This window comes from Ochotona princeps, chromosome 30 (assembly GCF_030435755.1).
Source record: "Ochotona princeps isolate mOchPri1 chromosome 30, mOchPri1.hap1, whole genome shotgun sequence".
Taxonomy (NCBI): Eukaryota; Metazoa; Chordata; class Mammalia; order Lagomorpha; family Ochotonidae; genus Ochotona; species Ochotona princeps.
This window is the reverse complement of record NC_080861.1, coordinates 16,129,701-16,147,558: the sequence shown is the minus strand read 5'-3', so window position 1 is coordinate 16,147,558 and position 17,858 is coordinate 16,129,701. Positions and strand designations below refer to the sequence as shown.

Sequence of the window (17,858 nt, the reverse complement as noted above, 5' to 3'; positions counted from 1 at the left end):
AGGGAGCACAGTGTTTGTAGGACCTGACCAGTTTGTCCTTGCTCTGGGGCATAAAGGAAACCCCAAGGGGCAGGTGCCCTGCATGGGGTTGGGTTGGGCCAGCAGCCAGGCCTGAGTCTCAACCCTTGGCCCTTGTCTCTCTTGTCCAGGCCAGTGCCCAGGTTTGGGTTTAGAGCTGAGTTGGGGCCAATTTAAATTGCAACATCCCAGACTAACCAGAAAGAAAAACAGGGAGGGAGGGAGGGAGGGAGGATGTTCAACTGCTGTTTCCAATGCTGAAAGCCCATCTGGCTACCAGTTCAAGTCCCAGCTGCTCCACTTCTGACCCAGCGCCCTGCTAATGCACCTGGGAAAGCAGCAGCAGATTGTCCAAATAGGTAAGGCCCTGCCAACCACACGTGAGAGCCAGATGGAGCTTCTGGCTTCAGCTTGGCCCAGTCTGGCTGTTCAGGCTATTTGGGGAGTGAACCAGAGGGTGGGAGAACTCTGTTGCTCTGCCTTTCAAATCAGCCAGTCAGTCTGAGAAAGGAAAAGGAGGGATTCTACCTTTCGAGTGTTCAGAAACAGGCATGTGGCACAGCAGCCGAGATGCCACGTGGGACTGCTGCACGAGGCCTTGTTCGAGTCCCGCCTCTGCTTCTGATCTAGCTTCCTGTTTACACACACCCTGGGAGACACAGGCGATGGCTGCAGTCCCTGGGTCCCTGGCACCTCTGTGGGAGACGTGGATAGAACACCTGGCTATGGTCCGACCCAGTTCATGCTACTGGGGGCATCTGGGACGTGACCCAACAGATAGGAACTCTGTTCTGCCTTTGAGAGCAAGTAAACATAATAACTGAACATTTTTCTCCATGTTCAAGTAGGTTTTATCGGCATGGCAGCATGGTTCACATCTCTATCCTGGCCTGATTCTGGAGTTGTGTGAGAACCCAAAGCTGGGCCTCTCTTAGTTCTGTGGTTACACAGATTTGCATAGTAGGAGGCAAAAAAAAAAAGTTTGAGGCACTGTTCTTGCCCTGTCTCAGGTCTGCCCAGAGCTTAAGTGCAAGGGCAGCTGGCCTAGTCCAGCTTGGCACGGCCTCCTCACACAGAAAAGGGTGTCTGGGGAGGCAGGCACAGACAGACACAGGAGTCCTGGGGACTTGGTGGCCAGCAGTTACTTTCCTTGCAGTGCCCACGAGCAGCCACAGAGTAGCTAGGCCCTCCGAGTACGCGCTGTGTGCCCACGGATGCTGCGTGCTTTCCCGCACTCTCACAACTCTGCAAGGTGGGCGCTGACTCCCCAGCCCCCTGCACTGACAGCCAAGCTGACAGCAGGCCCACACGGCAGCCAGAGCAGGGAGGAGTCACACCCAAAGGCATCTGGGTCGCCCATGCCACCACCCACCCTTGTGTGACTGACACCTACAAGACGGCTTTGAATAGCTGTTGGGAGGGGAGATCAGCTACACGCCCAGCTCCTTACCCTAAGTCAGCCTGCTGGGTGACACAGCAGCTGCTCCTGGCGGCCCACACCCATCCTTCCCTAACAGCATCCTCTTCCCTTTGGTTCCTTGGGTACCAATGCTCTGGGACACAGGGTCGGTGTGGGCAGCCTGTCAGCCAGTCCTGACCCCATGCGGCCCAGTTAGTACCCTGTTCACCAGCCCGTCACCCAGCTGTCTGCGCTGCATAATTGAACAGCTCATTTCTGCATTGCTACATCATGCGACACCAGATGGCAATGCGCTGTGTGTTCATGGCTGCCACATGCCCTGCCCTCGTCTCCTAAGTGGGGGGACCATGTTCTCACAAGGAAGAGGCTGCATCTTCCAGTCTCCTCACAGCCCAGCTGTGGTCTCTTGCACAAAGGCAGTGCAGGACCAGCGTGAGCTGCGGGGATACCAGGGGTGCCTGCAGTTCTGGGCAACATGAGCTGCAAGTGGGAGTCTTCATGCGTGGGCCCTGAAACACAATGGGCAGGGGTTTCCCCATGCCTCCCCCACCCACCACCCCACAGCCTGCCCTGTCACCTGCGGGTGGTGGGGGATGGCGAGGGGGCTGTGAGGAGGGAGGTATACTAGGGCCATCAGCATTCAGGCATTTAGACATCTTCACAGTGACACTCGGCCACATGGCTGTCCCAGTGCCAACCTGGGCAGGGACAGACTGATCCCTTGGTGGAATTCCAAGGAGCTGATCCGCTCCAGGGCCAAAGTCTGTAGGATTTTGCTAGTGTGTGACTGAAAACTCACTCTAAAGGTCCTGCCTGTTTGCCAGTGAAGCAGATCAGTAGCGGGCCACAGGCAATGAACCGTGCACGGTGAGTGAAATCAGAAACCAGGGGCGGGTGTTGGGCCTGGTGGTTAGGCCCCTGCTGGGGACACATGCAGCCTGACCCAAGCTCCCGTGTTTGAGTCCCAGTGCCAGCTCCCAGCTTCTAGCTTCCTGCTCATGCAGACCGTGGGAAGCAGCAGGGCAGGATGGCTCAAATGGCTGAGTCCCTGCCACACAGGGGGGTGACCCAGCTCTGAGTGCCTGGCACACAGCCCGGGTCCAGCCCAGGCACGGCGGCTGCAGGCATTGGGGGTGGATGAACCAGTGGACGGAAGCATGGCAGACCTCTTACAAAAGGCAAAAAAAGTTACAGGATGGCTTGGGCTGCATATCTTTAAAACATAATGCATAACATACCTGTCTCGCAGTATCTGTGTGTATTTTTGTTCATGTCAGTCTACCCATGTTCATGGTTACCGCAGCATGGACCAGGTTGTACCTCTGACCCATGCAGGAGTATTATTTTATGGCCCGGCTATTGTTAAAAATCACAAATGGCAAAGGTAGGACAACACTGATGGTTCGGAGTTCCTCTTTCCTGGGGCCCACAGGGGGCCCCTGCTTTTTTTTTTTGAGCAGCTAGCTACAGGCAAATGCTCAGTGTGGGTATGTGGCTTTCAGCCCACTTCCCCCGCAACTGAAGTCATGCCTGTCACAGACGGGCCAGGGCCACTCAAATTCACCCCCAGCCCTGACGATCCATCTTCTGGGGCCCTCTGCCATGCACCCCTAGCTTTAGGTTCCTTGGCTGGGTGTGAGCAGGTGTGCACTGTGCAGAGAAAGGCAACTCCAGAGAGCAAACCTCCCACCTCTACCCCCCAGTAGGATGAGGAGCAGCCTGCATGCTGAGACCCCTGAAGTCCCCCGGGGGTACAGCCTCACCGTTCCAGCCACCAGGCTGCTGTAGCTGTCCCTCCTGGAGGCGACCACGATGCAGGCGATGAGGAGGAGCAGGGTGCCAATTAAATAGTGCAGGAGTTCCTGGGGGTGAGAAGAAGGCACGCAAGTCAGGGAGGGGCTCGGCTGCCAGAGGAGAGGAAGGCAGACGATGCTGCCGCCAGGGGCTCGGCACAGCTCGCAGCAAGCAGGAAGAGGCCGTGCAAGGGAGAGGCGAGGCCAGGCAAGAGAGCCACTTGCAGACCGGCCGGACCTCTGGCTCAGCAGCGCCTGGCAAAACCCGGGCTGCAGGATTGAATCGCAGTAGTGGAGCCAGCAGCTCCAGCAGCATCTGAGGGACAGGGGCACCTTTCTCTTCTGCTTCACAGGAAGTTCCTGGCTGCCCAGCACTTCTGTGGGTGCAGGGCCCAGGGCTCGTGCCTCCTGCTCTGTTCTCATGCTGCGGCTTCCTGTCCTCATTGAGCCCAGCTTAGGCCATGCTCCCTGCCCAGGAGGCTGCCAGCAGGGCTGGCTTTCTCTCGCCTGGGTCTACCGCCATCCTGGCCACCCCTTCCACTGCCTGTGATGGAAACAGGCTGAGCTGGGCAGGGACTATGTCAGAAGCAGCTGGAGGCTTGGCATCGTACGGGTCAAAATAGGTCCATATGGCCTTCAGACCAAATGGCCAACAAGTTCCTGCAAGATTACCGCCATCAACAACCTAGCCATGTAGGACTCCTGGTGTCTCCCTAATCCTGGGAACTGCTCCAACTGGAAGTGGGAGAAAGGTCGTACAGACAACGGTGCAGCCTCAGCACGGAATCACAGGAGGTGGAGACTGGCGAGACAGGACCTAGGGCTACGGAGACCACGGTGGAAGTCTAACATAGGAACCCAGACCTGAAACTCGCTGGAGGGAGTGGCACAAGTGACTGCAAACTAAGAGCCGTGTACCAACCACAATAAGTAAAATCAAATTGTAGACTGGTGAGTGACACAACCTAGTAACCTGCCCCAAGGAGAAGAATCTGCTAACCAGAAGTACAATGAGCAAGAGCAAAAGAGGAGACAAAGGCACAATGAATATTACTGAAGACTCCCCTGCGAAGGAGCTTTTGCCAACCTGAGTTAACTGAAGAAGACATTGAGAAAATGGGGGATACAGAATTCAAAACACTTGTTTTACAGCTTCTTATCAACAACGAGTGGCACGTAAAGCCAAAGTTCAAGGAATTTAAGGACTATGTCACACAGGAAATGAATCAAATGAAAGCTGATCTATCAAAAATGAAAAATACAGTAGAGCAAATTAAAAGTGCAGTGGAGAGTCTCCAAAATGGAGAGTCTCCAAAATAGAATGAAGGAGGCAGATGAAAGAACCTCAGAATTGGAAGATATTTCCTGTCACCAGGAGGCAACAAACAAACACCTGGAAGCAGAGCTGGGTGAAGCTAAGGAAAGTATTCAAGAACTGAAAGACACTATTAAAAGGTCAAATATCGGAGTAATGGGAGTCCCAGAAGGTGCAGAGAGAGAAGCTGAGCTTAAAAAATGTATTTAATGAAATATTAAAGGAAAATTTCCCTATTCTAGAAAAACAACTGGGAAACAACATCCAGTTTCTTAGCAGAAACTGATAACAGAGAAACGCCAAGAACACACAGAACTTTTCAGAAAACTCTGAAAAGTTCAACAAAATCAATATACCTGTGGCTGGAGATACTTCAAGGACAAGAGGTGGCAGGGAGGGGACTCAAAATGTCAAACTTGTACAAAGACACTATGAACAGCTACAGACAAGACAGATGCTTAACTACATTGCTGAAATGGGGGCCTGTGCTTGGTCTGCTGCCTGCACGGTCAGCATCCCACAGGAGCATCAGTTAGAGCCCCGCTTTCAATCCAGCTCCCCGTTAATGCCCTGGGAAAGTAGTGGAGGATGGCCCAAGTTCTTGAGTCCCCATGACCCACGTGGGAGAGTTGGAAGCAGCTCCTGGCTGCCCTGGTTTCAGAACACCCCAGCTCTGACTGTTGCATGCATTTGGGGAGTGAACCAGTGGATGGGACGATCTCTGTCTCTCTCCGTCTCTGTCTCTCCTCTGTAACTCTTTCAAGTAAAAATAAGTAGATGAGTAAATCAATTTTATTAGAAAGTCAGGTAAGGGGGCAATGCCGTGGCACAGCACAGTAAAATGCCACTTGGGATCCCTACATCCCATACTGAATAGCCTGCCTTTGGTCCGGCAGGGGATGGATGGTGGCCCAGGTACCTGGGTACCTGTCACCTGCATGGGAAACTTGGATTGCATTCTGGGCTTCAGCCTGGCCTGGAAGTGGACACTGTAGCCATCTGGGGAATAAGTCAGTGGATGGAAGATCTCTCGTGACTCTCCGCCTCCTCTCTGCCATTCTACCATTCAACTAAATAAATCACCCTTAAAGCAAAAGCTCAGATAATAACAAATATTAGCAGGGATATGAAGAAACTGGAATCCTCATACACTGTCCAGAAAAGAAAACGGTACAACCAATTTGTCCCGAAGTCCCAAAAGCCAGACATGAATATTCATAGCAGCACTGTCCAAAGGGGGGAAAAATCAAATCCTGAACAACTGTTGATGAGAAATAAAATAAAATATTGTATATCCATAAAGTGGACCATCGCTTCATTGTAAGAAGGAAACTTATTCTTTTTTTAAGCTTAATTTTTTTTTTTTTTAAAGATGTACTATCCATCAATAAAGGTGGTAACTTGTGACTTGCCTCCTGGGCAGCTACCAGTATGTTTCACTGGCAAATCTCATTCAAGGCCAGTATTCCCATTAGCTCAGCCAGCTACAATACCTCCCCCATACAGTTCCTCCTCCAAGGTCAGGACACACCAGCTCCCTTACCGACAGGGGCCAGCTGATACAGGTGAGCACTCGGTGGAAGCGGAAGAGGTAGACCAGGTAGAAGGCCAGTATCATGATCAAGTCGCACATGGTGACCACTTCAAAGAAATTGTAGGCACTGTAGTGGGTCCCGGGGGAGCTCCGCACACACAGGAAGGCAATGAGCAGAGTGACCTGAAATACAAATTATGCCACCACCATCAGAACAAGGCGCACTCAGGGCGGACGCACCAGGACCCAGCCGCAAGACCCCTGTGGCCAGCAGGGAAGGATGGAGGCTCACACACAACCGGCTGCGACTCGCGTCATTTCTGCACAAGTTGGAACAGTGTGATGCCCTGTGGTATCAGACTCCTTTAAAAGCTGTGCCGCCTGTGAATGCTGCAGCCACCACCCTGCAAAGCTGGTTACGCTGCGCCAGTGGGGACGCCTCCCTAGGGCAGAGAAAGAGACCACGTGGAACCCTCCCGTTTACTTGCCTGTCCTCCATGGGGCGAAGGCTGGAGCTCGGCGTGAGGCTGGGCCTCGGGGTTCTCCAGCAGGGCTGTGAGCTGTGGCCTAGTTTCCCAGCACTCAGACCCACACAATGTAGCCTCCTCAGTTCAAGGAGGCCCCTCGGAACTCTGCCAGGCGGACAATACCATCCCTGTTTTCATCAGGGGAAACCAAGGAAAGGGGTTCAACCATCAGTCCAAGCCTACTGCGTTCATAAGCAGCGGGGGTGGGTGGGGAGGTGGAGCTTGAATCCGCGTCTGACTCCAGACGCCCCTTCTCCCACGTCTCGTGGCTTTCCCTTAAAACAGCTATTCTCAGGACACAGTAACACCCCCAACACACACACACACACACACAGAGCTAGGCACTTGACCTCATGGTGAAGATGCTGCCATGGACACTTTCATTCTGCATTGCAGACCCTCGTTCAAGGCCTGGTTCGAGTCCCGGCTCCACTTCTGACCCAGCCTCCAGCTGACATGCACCCTGGCAGGCAGCAGATGGTGGCTCAAGTCCTGCTGCCCCTGTGGGACAGCCAGACTGAGTTCCATGTATCTGGCTCCGTGCCACCCCGCTGGCTGGTGCAGGAGTGAACAAACGCAAGGAAGATCTGTCCCTCTGCCTTGCAAAGGAAATGAAAACATTTAAAAATACTCCAAAGGAAGCCACGCTTGCTTACTGCTGGGCAGAGAGAACTCGCACCCAATTATTGGGAGAACAGATGAGTTCAAGTGCAGATTCAAGGCCTTCCTGTTGAAGCTAACAGGCCATGAAAATGTTCCTGGTAGGGCATGTGCCCACATGCATGTGTGTGCGCACACATTGGCTGTTTTCTGAAATCCATACATAGGCTTTTACACTATGCATTCCCACTTTTTAAAGATTTATTATATTTGAAAGTCAGAGTTACAGAGACAGAGAGAGAGAAAGAGACAGAGAGAGATCTATCCACTGGTTCACTACTCAAATGACCACATGGCCAGAGCTGGGCTGATTTGAAACCAGGAGCCAGATGTCTGTGCTGGCTCTCCCGTGTCAGTGCAGGGGACCAAGGGCTTCAGCCATTCTTTATTGCTTTTCTAGGTTACAGGCAGGCAGCTGGATCAGAAATGGGTCAGCTGGGATTCGAACCAGTGTCAATATGGGATGCAGGCAGAGGATTAGACTTACAATCCTGCCAGTCCCTCCACCAACTTTTTGGAGATGGCAGATACAAGAGTGGTCCTCAAACTATGTGTGTGACTTTGTGTCCGATAGGACTTTTGGCAATGTTTAGATTCACAGTGGGTATAACGAGTGGGGATTTCGAGCAGTGGGTATAACGAGCAGGTAGAGGAGGAAGGTGCTGTTGAACACCCCACAGGCCTAGGACAGCTGCCAGAGGATGCCAGCACCTGACCCCAGTGTGGCTCCCAAAATGTCAGGAAGGAGAATTTAATCACAACATGAATCTGGTTCTGGTGACGGCAGTCAAGGCTGAATACAGTCTTAGTGCATGAAACCTTCCAGTCCCATCCAGCACCAATCCAGATCCTTAGGGACAAACACAACGGCCAGCAAAGAAACTCCCACAGCAAGCGGGGCAAGGGCCCGAAGGGCACGCTGCCGAACGGGAGGAGGGAGGGGTGAGCTCCAGATGCCCTGCCACCCCCACGGCTGCCTATTTCCCTTTTTAAGGGAGCAGCGCGAGTATTCTCATGTTCTCAGTTCCCCCTGGAGCCAGCCAGCTATGGTGACAAAGGCTTCTGCTTCCACATTGCTTCACAGAGCTGCAAGGGAGTCAGGCTTTGGTGGTCCAGTCAGTCCCGTTGGGCAGGCCTTTTTGATAGGCCTTGGGTTGCGTCTCCCCACTCCCATGCTGACACTGACACTCATCTGCAGTGGGGCAAGCCTATCTTAAAATGCAAATATTGAGTGCATGGTACTGTGACATTGCAAGTTAACCCTCTGCCAGTGGTGCCAGCATCCCATATGGGCACCAGTTTGTGTCCCAGCTGCTCCATTTCTGGTCCAGCTATCTGCTAATGTGCCTGGAAAAACAGCACAGGATGGCTCAAGTCCTTCGGACCCTGCTCCACATTGGAAACCTGAAGGAAGCTCCTAGATCCTGGCTTTGGATCAGCTCAGCTTCAGCCATTGTAGCTATGTGGGAAGTGAACCAGAAGATGGGAGATCTCTCTGTGTGTCTCTTCTCTTTCAAATAAAAATAAATCTCTATTAAGAAAAAAATAATTATTTCATTCCTTTGCAAAGAGGGAGGGACAGAGAGAAAGAGATCTCCCGTCCCACTGACTTCATTCTCTGAATGGCTGTAATGGCTGGTGCTGAGCCAGGTTAAAGCCAGGTAGGAGCTTGGAACTTCTATGGGTCTGCCATGGGGGTGGTATGGACCCAAGGACAGGTCATCACAGCGCTTTCCCAGGTGTGGAAGCAGGGAGCTAGATGAGAAGCTGAGCAGCTGGGACTTGAGCCTGGGTCCTTTCTAAACACCGTTCTGTGGGCTTTCCATCCAGAGAGATGACTTGTGTGCAAACAGGAGTAGGTTCCAACTTCACAGGAGGCACAGTAGAAACAACAGGCCCCTGAGGACTCCATACCCAAGCCAGCCCGGCCTTGGCCCTCGGGGGACGATACCAGCCAGGTGTCCCAAGGGCTGGCCTGGGGCCTTAGCCTGGGAGTGCGGCTCTTGGGAACAACAGCAAGCATGGAGATTTGCTCAGTAGGCCTGAATCCTCACCCCTGCCAAGTCTGGTCCACAGAGCAAGCCTGGCTCTGGCTGAAGATGCCACCAGGTGCTTTTTGGTTTGGGGACACCGGATGCTGGTCAGTTGCTCTAGCCTGCTTCTCAGTCCAGACGCTGGGATGACGCTTTCCCTTGCTGTGTCAACGAACAGCCTTCCTACTGTCACCCATGGGACTGACAGCCTAGACACCTGCTCACTCGCCAGCATCAGCCTGGCCTGGCGTCCTCCCTGCAAGCACAGAGTTTTGGATGCAGAAAGAAAAATCCCGTGCAAGCACGAAGCAGAGAGCACAGCCTAGAGAACTAAGCCAGGGCGCTGGGCCTGAGGCCGGCTAGCGTCTGTAGCGGCGTGGCCAAGTCAGCAGGTGGTGCCCTGAGAGGCACAGCGCGTCAGAGTCCACACAAGTGGAGGAGTGGAAGGCTGCTAAGCAGGCTGCCTCCGTGGAGGGAAGTGAGATTTGGTGGTTTTTAAACCAAGTCACTTGCATGATCAGGATCACAGCTGAAGTTTGCAAAGAAAAGGCAAATTTTAGATGACACATTTTTATAGCATTTTCATGTCAACTTCACAGGTTTGGGCTGGAGGGCTTCACCTTCTCCCTCTAGCTCCAGTGGCCCACGAGGTGTCCAGATGCTGTCCTGTGGGTGAGCAGACTGTCCCTGGCCGCCATCCACTATGCAAACAGTCCTTTATGGATGGGCATTTAGCACAGCCCCAGTTTTTGACTAAAACAAATAATCCTTCCAAAACCCGGAGGTGAGTGTTCATCCTGGTGGTTAAGACCCCTCTACCCTATGTTGGAGTGACTAGGTTCTATTCTGGGCTCCACCTCTGGATTCCAGCTTCCTGCTGGTGTAGACCCTGGGAAGCAGTGGGGATGGCTCAAGGTCCCAGGTGCTTGCCACCTGACGTGGTAGAATGGGACTGTTCCCAGCTCCCAGCTTTGGCCAGGTTTACTCTTGGTTGTTGTTGGGCAATAGGAAAGTGAACCAGAAATAGGAGCGTTCTCTCTCTCTCAATAGCCATAAAGACAGGAGAGGGAGAAGGAAAAGAATTGAGATTTGTAATGATCACTCTTCCTGTTAAAAGCACAAGGTTAAGTTAGAACATCATTCCTTTTTCTTTTTAAACTTGCAGCATAATAAACCCCATGTCCTCAGGTCTGGGGCAGCGTGCTGCTTGGGGGCTTCCTACACCAGCAGGCAGCCAGTTTTGGTTTCTTCCACGTAATGGAATGTGAAAAACGCAACCGTTCACCCCCAACCGCAGCCACACCTAGCAACGGGGGCTCCCTTGTTTGCCAAAATAAACGAACAAATAAATAGAAAAGCTCTTGTGCCAATACCATAGTGGCCGAGTCAACCCTGATGGACGTCAGACCGGGGCGTCAGGTGGGCAGCTGTGTTCCGCAGCCTCCCCGGAACCCTCAGGGTGCAAGGTGCATCAGTGTCTGCAACCCAGGCCAGAGGAAAGCCCCCATGGGGGCAGGCTCAGCTGCACAGGGAGCGGAATCACCCCAGGGGCTGAGGTGCAGGGAGTTGTAACTCAGCACCCAGGTGAGCTGAAAAGGGGTGGTCTCCGGCCCCCTCCAGCCCACGCAGGCAGCTGCCACAGACCACACAGCTTCATCCCTTCTTAACCTTTTCTTCTACCTGAGCCTCAGTTTCCTGCTCTCAGCAGCCTGCCCCTGGCCACCTCTCCCACTGGACACTTCGTCAACACTCCCACTCATCCACTGTGTTGCATCTACATAAGGCGCCGGCAACCCGGGAAGACCTAAGGCCAGGCAGGTACTCCAGGGAGCGCTGAGACGCCTTCGCCTACTAGGGTCCATGCAAAAGGCCACGGGGCATGTTGGCAGACCCTCGTGACAGGTGCCTCTCACATCCTCCGCAGGGCATGCCCCTACCAGACAATGACTCACTGACTCACTGAGTCACCACTGCAGCCAAGAGACCATGCAGTCTCTAGCCCCCGCTGAGTGATGAGGACTCCCCAGTCTACACTGATGGCAGGTGGCACCTGGAATAACCCTAGGCGCCCTCTCTGTTTTACTTTCCTGTGACCATGTGGGCATCCTCACCTCAGGATGCCACAGGCCACTGTCCTTTCACTCTCATTCCCCCTGCAGACCCCTGCCTGGAGGCAGGATTCCAAACTTTCATGACAATGGAAATGGCCCACCTGCGGTCATGGAGTACTTGTTAAGGAACCGCAGTCCTCATTTCAACAGCCACAGGTGACCAGTGGTGCCACAATGATGGATTCTAGACACTCTCTGCAAATCACTCTCTGCCCTCGTGTTCCCCAGTTTGAGAGTGTCCACTACTCATGCTTCCCTCCCCATGTCCTTCTGGTTTTCATGCCCTCAGGGACAAGAGATATTTATGCAGAGGTTCTCAGAAAAGGAGCTTGCTCTGCACATGTCCTAGCTGAGGGGACCAAGCCTCCCTCCCTCCTTGGACTAACAGCTGGGCCTCTAGAAGGGATGTTGGTGTGGTCCCAGAAGCATAGCGGCTTTCCACAGAGAACGGCCAAGGAGGCTTCTGGCTCGGCTGCGGCCACTGTGGTCATTCAGGGAGTGAACCAATAGACAGAAGGTTTTTCTCTCTGTAAATCTGCCTTTCTAATAAATTAATAGTATTTAAAAAAAACAATCATTGGGGGCAGATTAGGCCACTCGCAGCAGTGCCAGCACCCCAATAAAGGGTGATGGTTTGAATCCCAGCTGCTTCACTTCTGATCCAGGTCCCTGCTAATGCATTTGGGAAAGCAGGAAATGCTGGTCCAAGAACTTGGGCCCACGTCATGCCATGGAAACCCAGAAGAAGCTCCAGGCTTCTGGCTTTGATCTGGCCACTAGTAGTCATTCGGGCAGTGAACCAGTAGATGGAAGATCTCTCTCTCTCTCTAACTTTGCCTTTTGAATAAATAAATCAATCTCTTTTTCTCCCCCAAAGTAAGATACCACCAAGTGCTATAAAAGTGGAAAAATTGTAAAAACTCTAAGCATGCAAATTGGAAAAATTCTAATCATACAAGTTGACTAAATAAATTACAGCTGTTATATGTATAGTATACATATTTATAAATACAGACATTTATAAATATAAATGTAAATATTTATATTTATAGTATAAAGCCATTAACAAAAAAAGCAGGTGGAAAATCGTAACTGCACGCTCCTACCACCCAGCTAAGGCACCAGACAATGAATGTAAGGGCCACAGCCTGGATGAAATGTTCCCTAGGAATACTGTGGAATGATGGATGGCTTCACAGTGTTCCCACCTCCCTTCTGAGCTATCTTAGAAACTTACGTACCCAAAAACAGGATCACTTTAAAACAAAAATCACAAAAATCATAGTGTCAGAAAATGCTGCCTACATAGCCCGGGAGGATATTCACAACACAGTACTAAATATTTAAAACATCTTAAGAAGCGAGTCATAATGTGAAAATACACCCACGAGTGTACTGGGGGTGAAAAGGGAAGAAGCTGCGGCGGTGACCTCGGGCTGTAACTCACGCTGTGGGTTGGGGGACAGATGGTCTCATTGGTTCTGCATATCCAGGTCATGCACACAAACCCCCAGAGCCCGGCCAAGAGCTGCACGTCTCAACGCAACAGCCCCTGGAGGTGGTTTCTGGCCCTGACTCCAGCTTCTTGCCTGTGCTGGCAGGATGCTGGAGGAACACGTGATGGCTGGAATCACTGAGCCACGTGGGAGGCCTGGATGGAGTGCTCCCTCCCAGGCACTGGCCCTGCTCTGGCCTCTGAGCGCAGTTGGGGGAGTGAACCAGTGGATGGGGCACAACCTTTCAAAGCAAAACAGTCAGACACCCAACCTAACTGAAAGAGGTTCTGACAACTGACATCTTGGCACAATGGGATAAAGCTCTGCCTGAGATATCCGCATCCCATAGGTGTGGTATATGAAGTCCTAGCTGTCCCACTTCCAATCCAACGCTCTGCTAATGTTCCAGGAAAAGCAGCAAGGGTGGGGTCTGCATTCACATGGGAGACCCGGAAAAAGCTCCCTAGCTCTTGGCTTCCGGAAGGAACCAGTGAACAACAGTTAAATAGATCCTCATATTCCTGTTTGTGTTTTCTAGGGAGTAGGACAGCACCTGCCTCTGTTCTCCTTCGTGCTCCTTCCCCCACATTTGAATGCTGTTGAGACTGAGTGGGGCTCTCCCCCAACCCCCAAGAAGTTACACCATCAGCGGTCAGAGTTGTGGGACCTTAGAGTTGAGGAAACACAGCGTGCTAACTTAGATACGGGGGAAATACACAAGATAATTAAATGCTCTCGGTTAAAATTCTGAGAGCCAGAGAACCGAGTAAAATCAGATGACCGAGATGCTGTGCAGCCAGGGTCCTTCCTGGGGCCAAAACCCAGGGCTTCCCAGAAGCATTCTGATGAAGCAGCTGAAGAAATGAGAGACTCGGGGGCTGGGGCAGGCCCTCCAGGGCTGGCCAGGATGCATGTGTGTGTCACAAGAGGCTGCGATGACCCCAATGCTGGCAGCTCATTCTTACCACACCTGGGTTGCTGGCCTCAGGGGTGAGTGCAACTACTCAATCTACAGATGGGGAAGCCGAGGCTATAGGGCAGCACACCTGGGATTCGGTCTCTTCCATCTGGATCTAGAGTCCATTTAAGCAGCTTCCTACCTCTTGTGTGGTTGAGACTTTGGGCTGACTGCTGAAGCTGTCCCCGGGGACTCAATCGTCCAAGGGGGTGGGGTGGAGGTGCAGCAGAGGCTTTGACAAGCTCCCTGCAGCCGCACATGCCAATTCTCTTGGCCTTGGGAACAGGGTACAAAAAGCATGTCCCAGTGCGTTAAGCTGCCACCTGCCATATAAACATCAGTTACAGATGCTGGTTCAAGATCTGGCTGCTCCACTTTCCATCCAGCTCCCTGCTTATGTCTTGAGAAAGCAGTGGAAGAGTGCGTAAGTGCTTGAGCCCTTGCGTGCCCTTGGGAGACCTGGCTCTTAGCTTCGATCTAACATAGTTCTGGTCATTTTGGTCATTTTAGTCATCTGGGAAGTGAGCCAGAGGATGGAAGATCTCTTTTGTTCTCTCTCTGTAACTCTACCTTTCAAAAAAAAAAAAAAAAGTGTCCCTCTCTAAGAATGCCTCATGGCTGGTTCAGTTTTCCACAGCCAGTGCCCCATGCAACATGAGAGAGGGGGTGACTTTGATATGACCCTTGTCCCAGCTGAGGCCCCCCACAACTGTGCAGGAAGGACCAGCCAACCCCACTGCACCCTGATCAAATTGCAAACCCACAGAAACAGTGAGAATAAGTGAGCGAGGGCACGCCCCTCGACACTGGAGCAATCTCACACATGCCAGGTGCAGGGACCACCAGCAGGCCGGAGAGGCCTTTGTACTGAAAGTGACACATGTGCTGCTGTGGGTTCCACATCTGGATTCGGAGCTCTGTCCAAGAGGAGTGTGACAGACGCAGGTGACGGTGACAATGCACCTGTGGCCTGCACCTGGGACTCTGGCTTGCAATGCACCCCCACTCTCCGCAGCAGTACTGCTCCTGGGAGTGGGCTCAGGGGAAAGGCTGTCTTTGCCTTCGAGAGGGGAGCCACCGGTGAGCTGGAGAGCAACCTGGGAACGCCAAGCCTCTGGGGAAGGGCTGCTAAGGGGCCCTGCAGTTAAGGACCCCGTGTCCACACCTGGCACACCTGCGTTGAATTCTGGGTCTACATTCCAGATTCCAGTTTTTCTGGAAGCTTCTGGGAGGCAGCAGGTGTGAATGGTTCAAGCATTGGGTCCCTGCCACCTACTAGATTGAGTTCTCCGGCCTTGGCCTTGGCCCAGTGCTGACCACTGTGGGCATCTGAGAAGCGAGCTAGTGGATGGCAGATCTCCCTCTCTTTCTCTCCTCTATCTGCCTTTTGAACAGCTACAAAAGAAAAGAAAAGAAGTAGGAGGGAGAGAGAGAAAAGGAAGGGAGGGAGGGAGGAGGAGGAACATACGTGAGCTCCACCTGGATGCTTGCTTGGAACCGTGCAGGAAGGTTTAGCACTGCTGGGCCCACAGGGACGTTTCAGCATGGAAAAGGCCAGTGACAGTGTGGTGTGGGGAGTGGGGGAGGAAGGTACCTGTGCAAAGCTCCTGGTTTTGGCTTCCCAAGAGCCCTGGAGGCCTGGAGGGAGCAACAGGAAGACACAGAACTGCTGCCTCCCCGACCCTCCCCACCATCAACACCATGACAGGGCCACTTACTCATTTACTGGAAAGTTCCATCTGAAAGGTGGCTCCTGCCCTCCTCAGACACCTTCTATAAAGTTTCTTTTCATTTTTAATTTCTTTGAAGGGCAGACAGACAAGAAGGAAAAACAGAGGGAGCTCCTGCCTGCTGGTTCCCTCTCCAGATGCCTTGCACCAGCCAAGGCTGGGCCACACCAAAGCCAGGAGCCAGCCTGGAACTCCACCTGGCTCTCCCACATGGACGACAGGGGCTCAAGAACCTGTCATGCCATGACTGCCACCTCCTGGGACACACCTTAGCAGGAAGCTGGACTGGAAGCAGAACCAGGACTCGAACCTGTGATGCACTTGTTTCAGTGGTAGCTTAAGCCGCTGCACCAAACACCCACCCCTGAAACTCTTGCCATAAATGCACAACTCTTCACAGTGCCACAGTCCGGGCAGCTCTTGGGTGGCATGTGACAAGGCCACTCTTTCACTGCTTCCTCATGCCACCAGCTGCTGGTCCCAGAAGGGCGAGACACACAGGGACAGTGCCAAGGCAAGCCTTTGTGACTATCTGTTTTCAGTTTCCCTGGCTTCTCCAGTCAGGCCACCCCAGCTCTTAAGAAGGAATGATGAACAGTCATTCTGCTGCTGCTGCTTTGCTGGGTACCAGGTACATGCCAGTCCTGTGCTTGGCACCAGGAACACCAGCCTACACTGGTGCTCATTTTGCCTCTCCCTCTCTCCCCGAGAGTCCTAAGGCAACTGGGGATACAGACGGACTGTCAGGCTGCCTGCCCGCTGGCCACCAGCCTGGAGGGCCAGGGGGAATGAAGAGCTGTCAGCAAGAGGCCTGGCACTCGGCCCTGGGCACCTGCCAGCAGCCAGTGCCTGCTGAGTCCTACCATTTGGGAATGGGACTTAGAACCCCCATGTGCCATTCAGAGTAGGGCCAGCATGGGGCAGAAGAAATTAGTCTGGGCTCAGAAAAACACTGACAAAGTCAGGACACTGATTAGTACCTTAAAGTGTTTGTAGGCTTATGTCTGGGCTGAAATCCCAGATTGCTAAAACAGCCAGTTTCCCGGAGGGTGCAGAAGGAAGTCTGTGGGCTGAAAGCTGGAAGAGGAAGGGCATGGGAACTCCCAAGAAGCAAAAGAGGCCATTTGCTAGGCACCCCCTCCCCACAAGTCTTTTTCTTCCCCTTTCTAATTAATGTGGGGCTTAGGGTTAGGGGAGCCAGGAAGGGAGTCAACCCAGAAACAAGATGGAACCTTACAGAGCTGAACACCTGGCAGAAGGCAGAGGCTCTGGATTGCAGTGTGAGAAGCCCTTGGCAGAACAGCAGCAGTGCAAACACCTGACCCAGCCCCGGATGGATACAGATGCAGAGACCACAGCCGGCAGAGTCCTCCGGGCAAGGGAGAGAATGGGTGTGAGGTTCCCCCCGCGACCCACAGCTGCCTGTGGGACAACATGGTGAGGAAAGGCGTGCCCCAGCTCCACTGCGCAGGAAGGGACGCCAAGCTGGAGGCTGACGCTCAGGTGGCAGGGGAGCCAAAATTGCCTTCTGCAGGCTCCTCCCACCTACTCATGGGTCCTTGTGGTGTGGACTGCTCGTCCTCTGGCTCACCTCTCCTGCGGCCACCCTCTCCCGGCCTTCTGGCATGTTCTTAGTTCTGACGCATCACAGCTGTGACCTGCGCGCCCAGGTCAGACAGGCAGTCGCCTCAGCTGACAGGCATGGATGGAGTCAGCAGCGTGCCAGGGGGAAAACAAAGGGTGCCCTTCACAAAGCTGCCCCGCCCCCCTGGCCTTTGCTTATTAAAAATAACCTGGCACTGCGAGAACCGGGCCACTCCCCATGTTTGCCCTCAGCCAGCCTGTGTGGCCATTCTTAGGGCTCCTTGTCCCTGAAGAAACCGTCTGGGGCCACGACAAAGAGGGCCTTTCAAAGAGCCCACAAGGGCCCTGCCTCTGCCCTGACCATCATCCACCTCCCCTGGGAGCCCCCACGGGGATGCGAACAAAAGGTTCCTCAACAATGCCAACTGTCTTGCACCTGCTAATCTGCTCAGGTAACCACACACACATCCATGGCCCTCCTCCACAGGGCCGGGCATCTAGCAACACCTGGTTAACGTCCTGGCCAGTGAGCCTGAGTCTAGCTAGGGGACCCAAGAGTGACTTCCAAAATCCTGTTTTCTAAACTGGGCTGTGTCATTTCCTGCTTTTTGCAAGGTGTGCGCAAGAGTGAGAGCTGGGTAGAGCCAAAAAGAACAGTGACCTTAGGAGGAAGGAAGGG

The 17,858-nt window shown here is 53.1% G+C and overlaps 1 protein-coding gene across 3 annotated transcripts in view; it reads right to left on the bottom strand.

Annotated features, from left to right (window-relative positions):
- CMTM7 (CKLF like MARVEL transmembrane domain containing 7) overlaps positions 1-17,858 on the bottom strand; it is a 34,244-nt gene that overhangs the window by 2,279 nt on the left and 14,107 nt on the right. For all 3 annotated transcript variants that reach the window (XM_058657037.1, XM_058657038.1, XM_012927860.3), the window contains exons 2-3: positions 6,090-6,263; positions 3,202-3,300 (exon numbers count right to left, since the gene is read on the bottom strand). In XM_058657037.1, the coding sequence (XP_058513020.1) occupies positions 3,202-3,300; positions 6,090-6,263 (273 nt within the window). The remainder of the gene's footprint in view (positions 1-3,201; positions 3,301-6,089; positions 6,264-17,858) is intronic.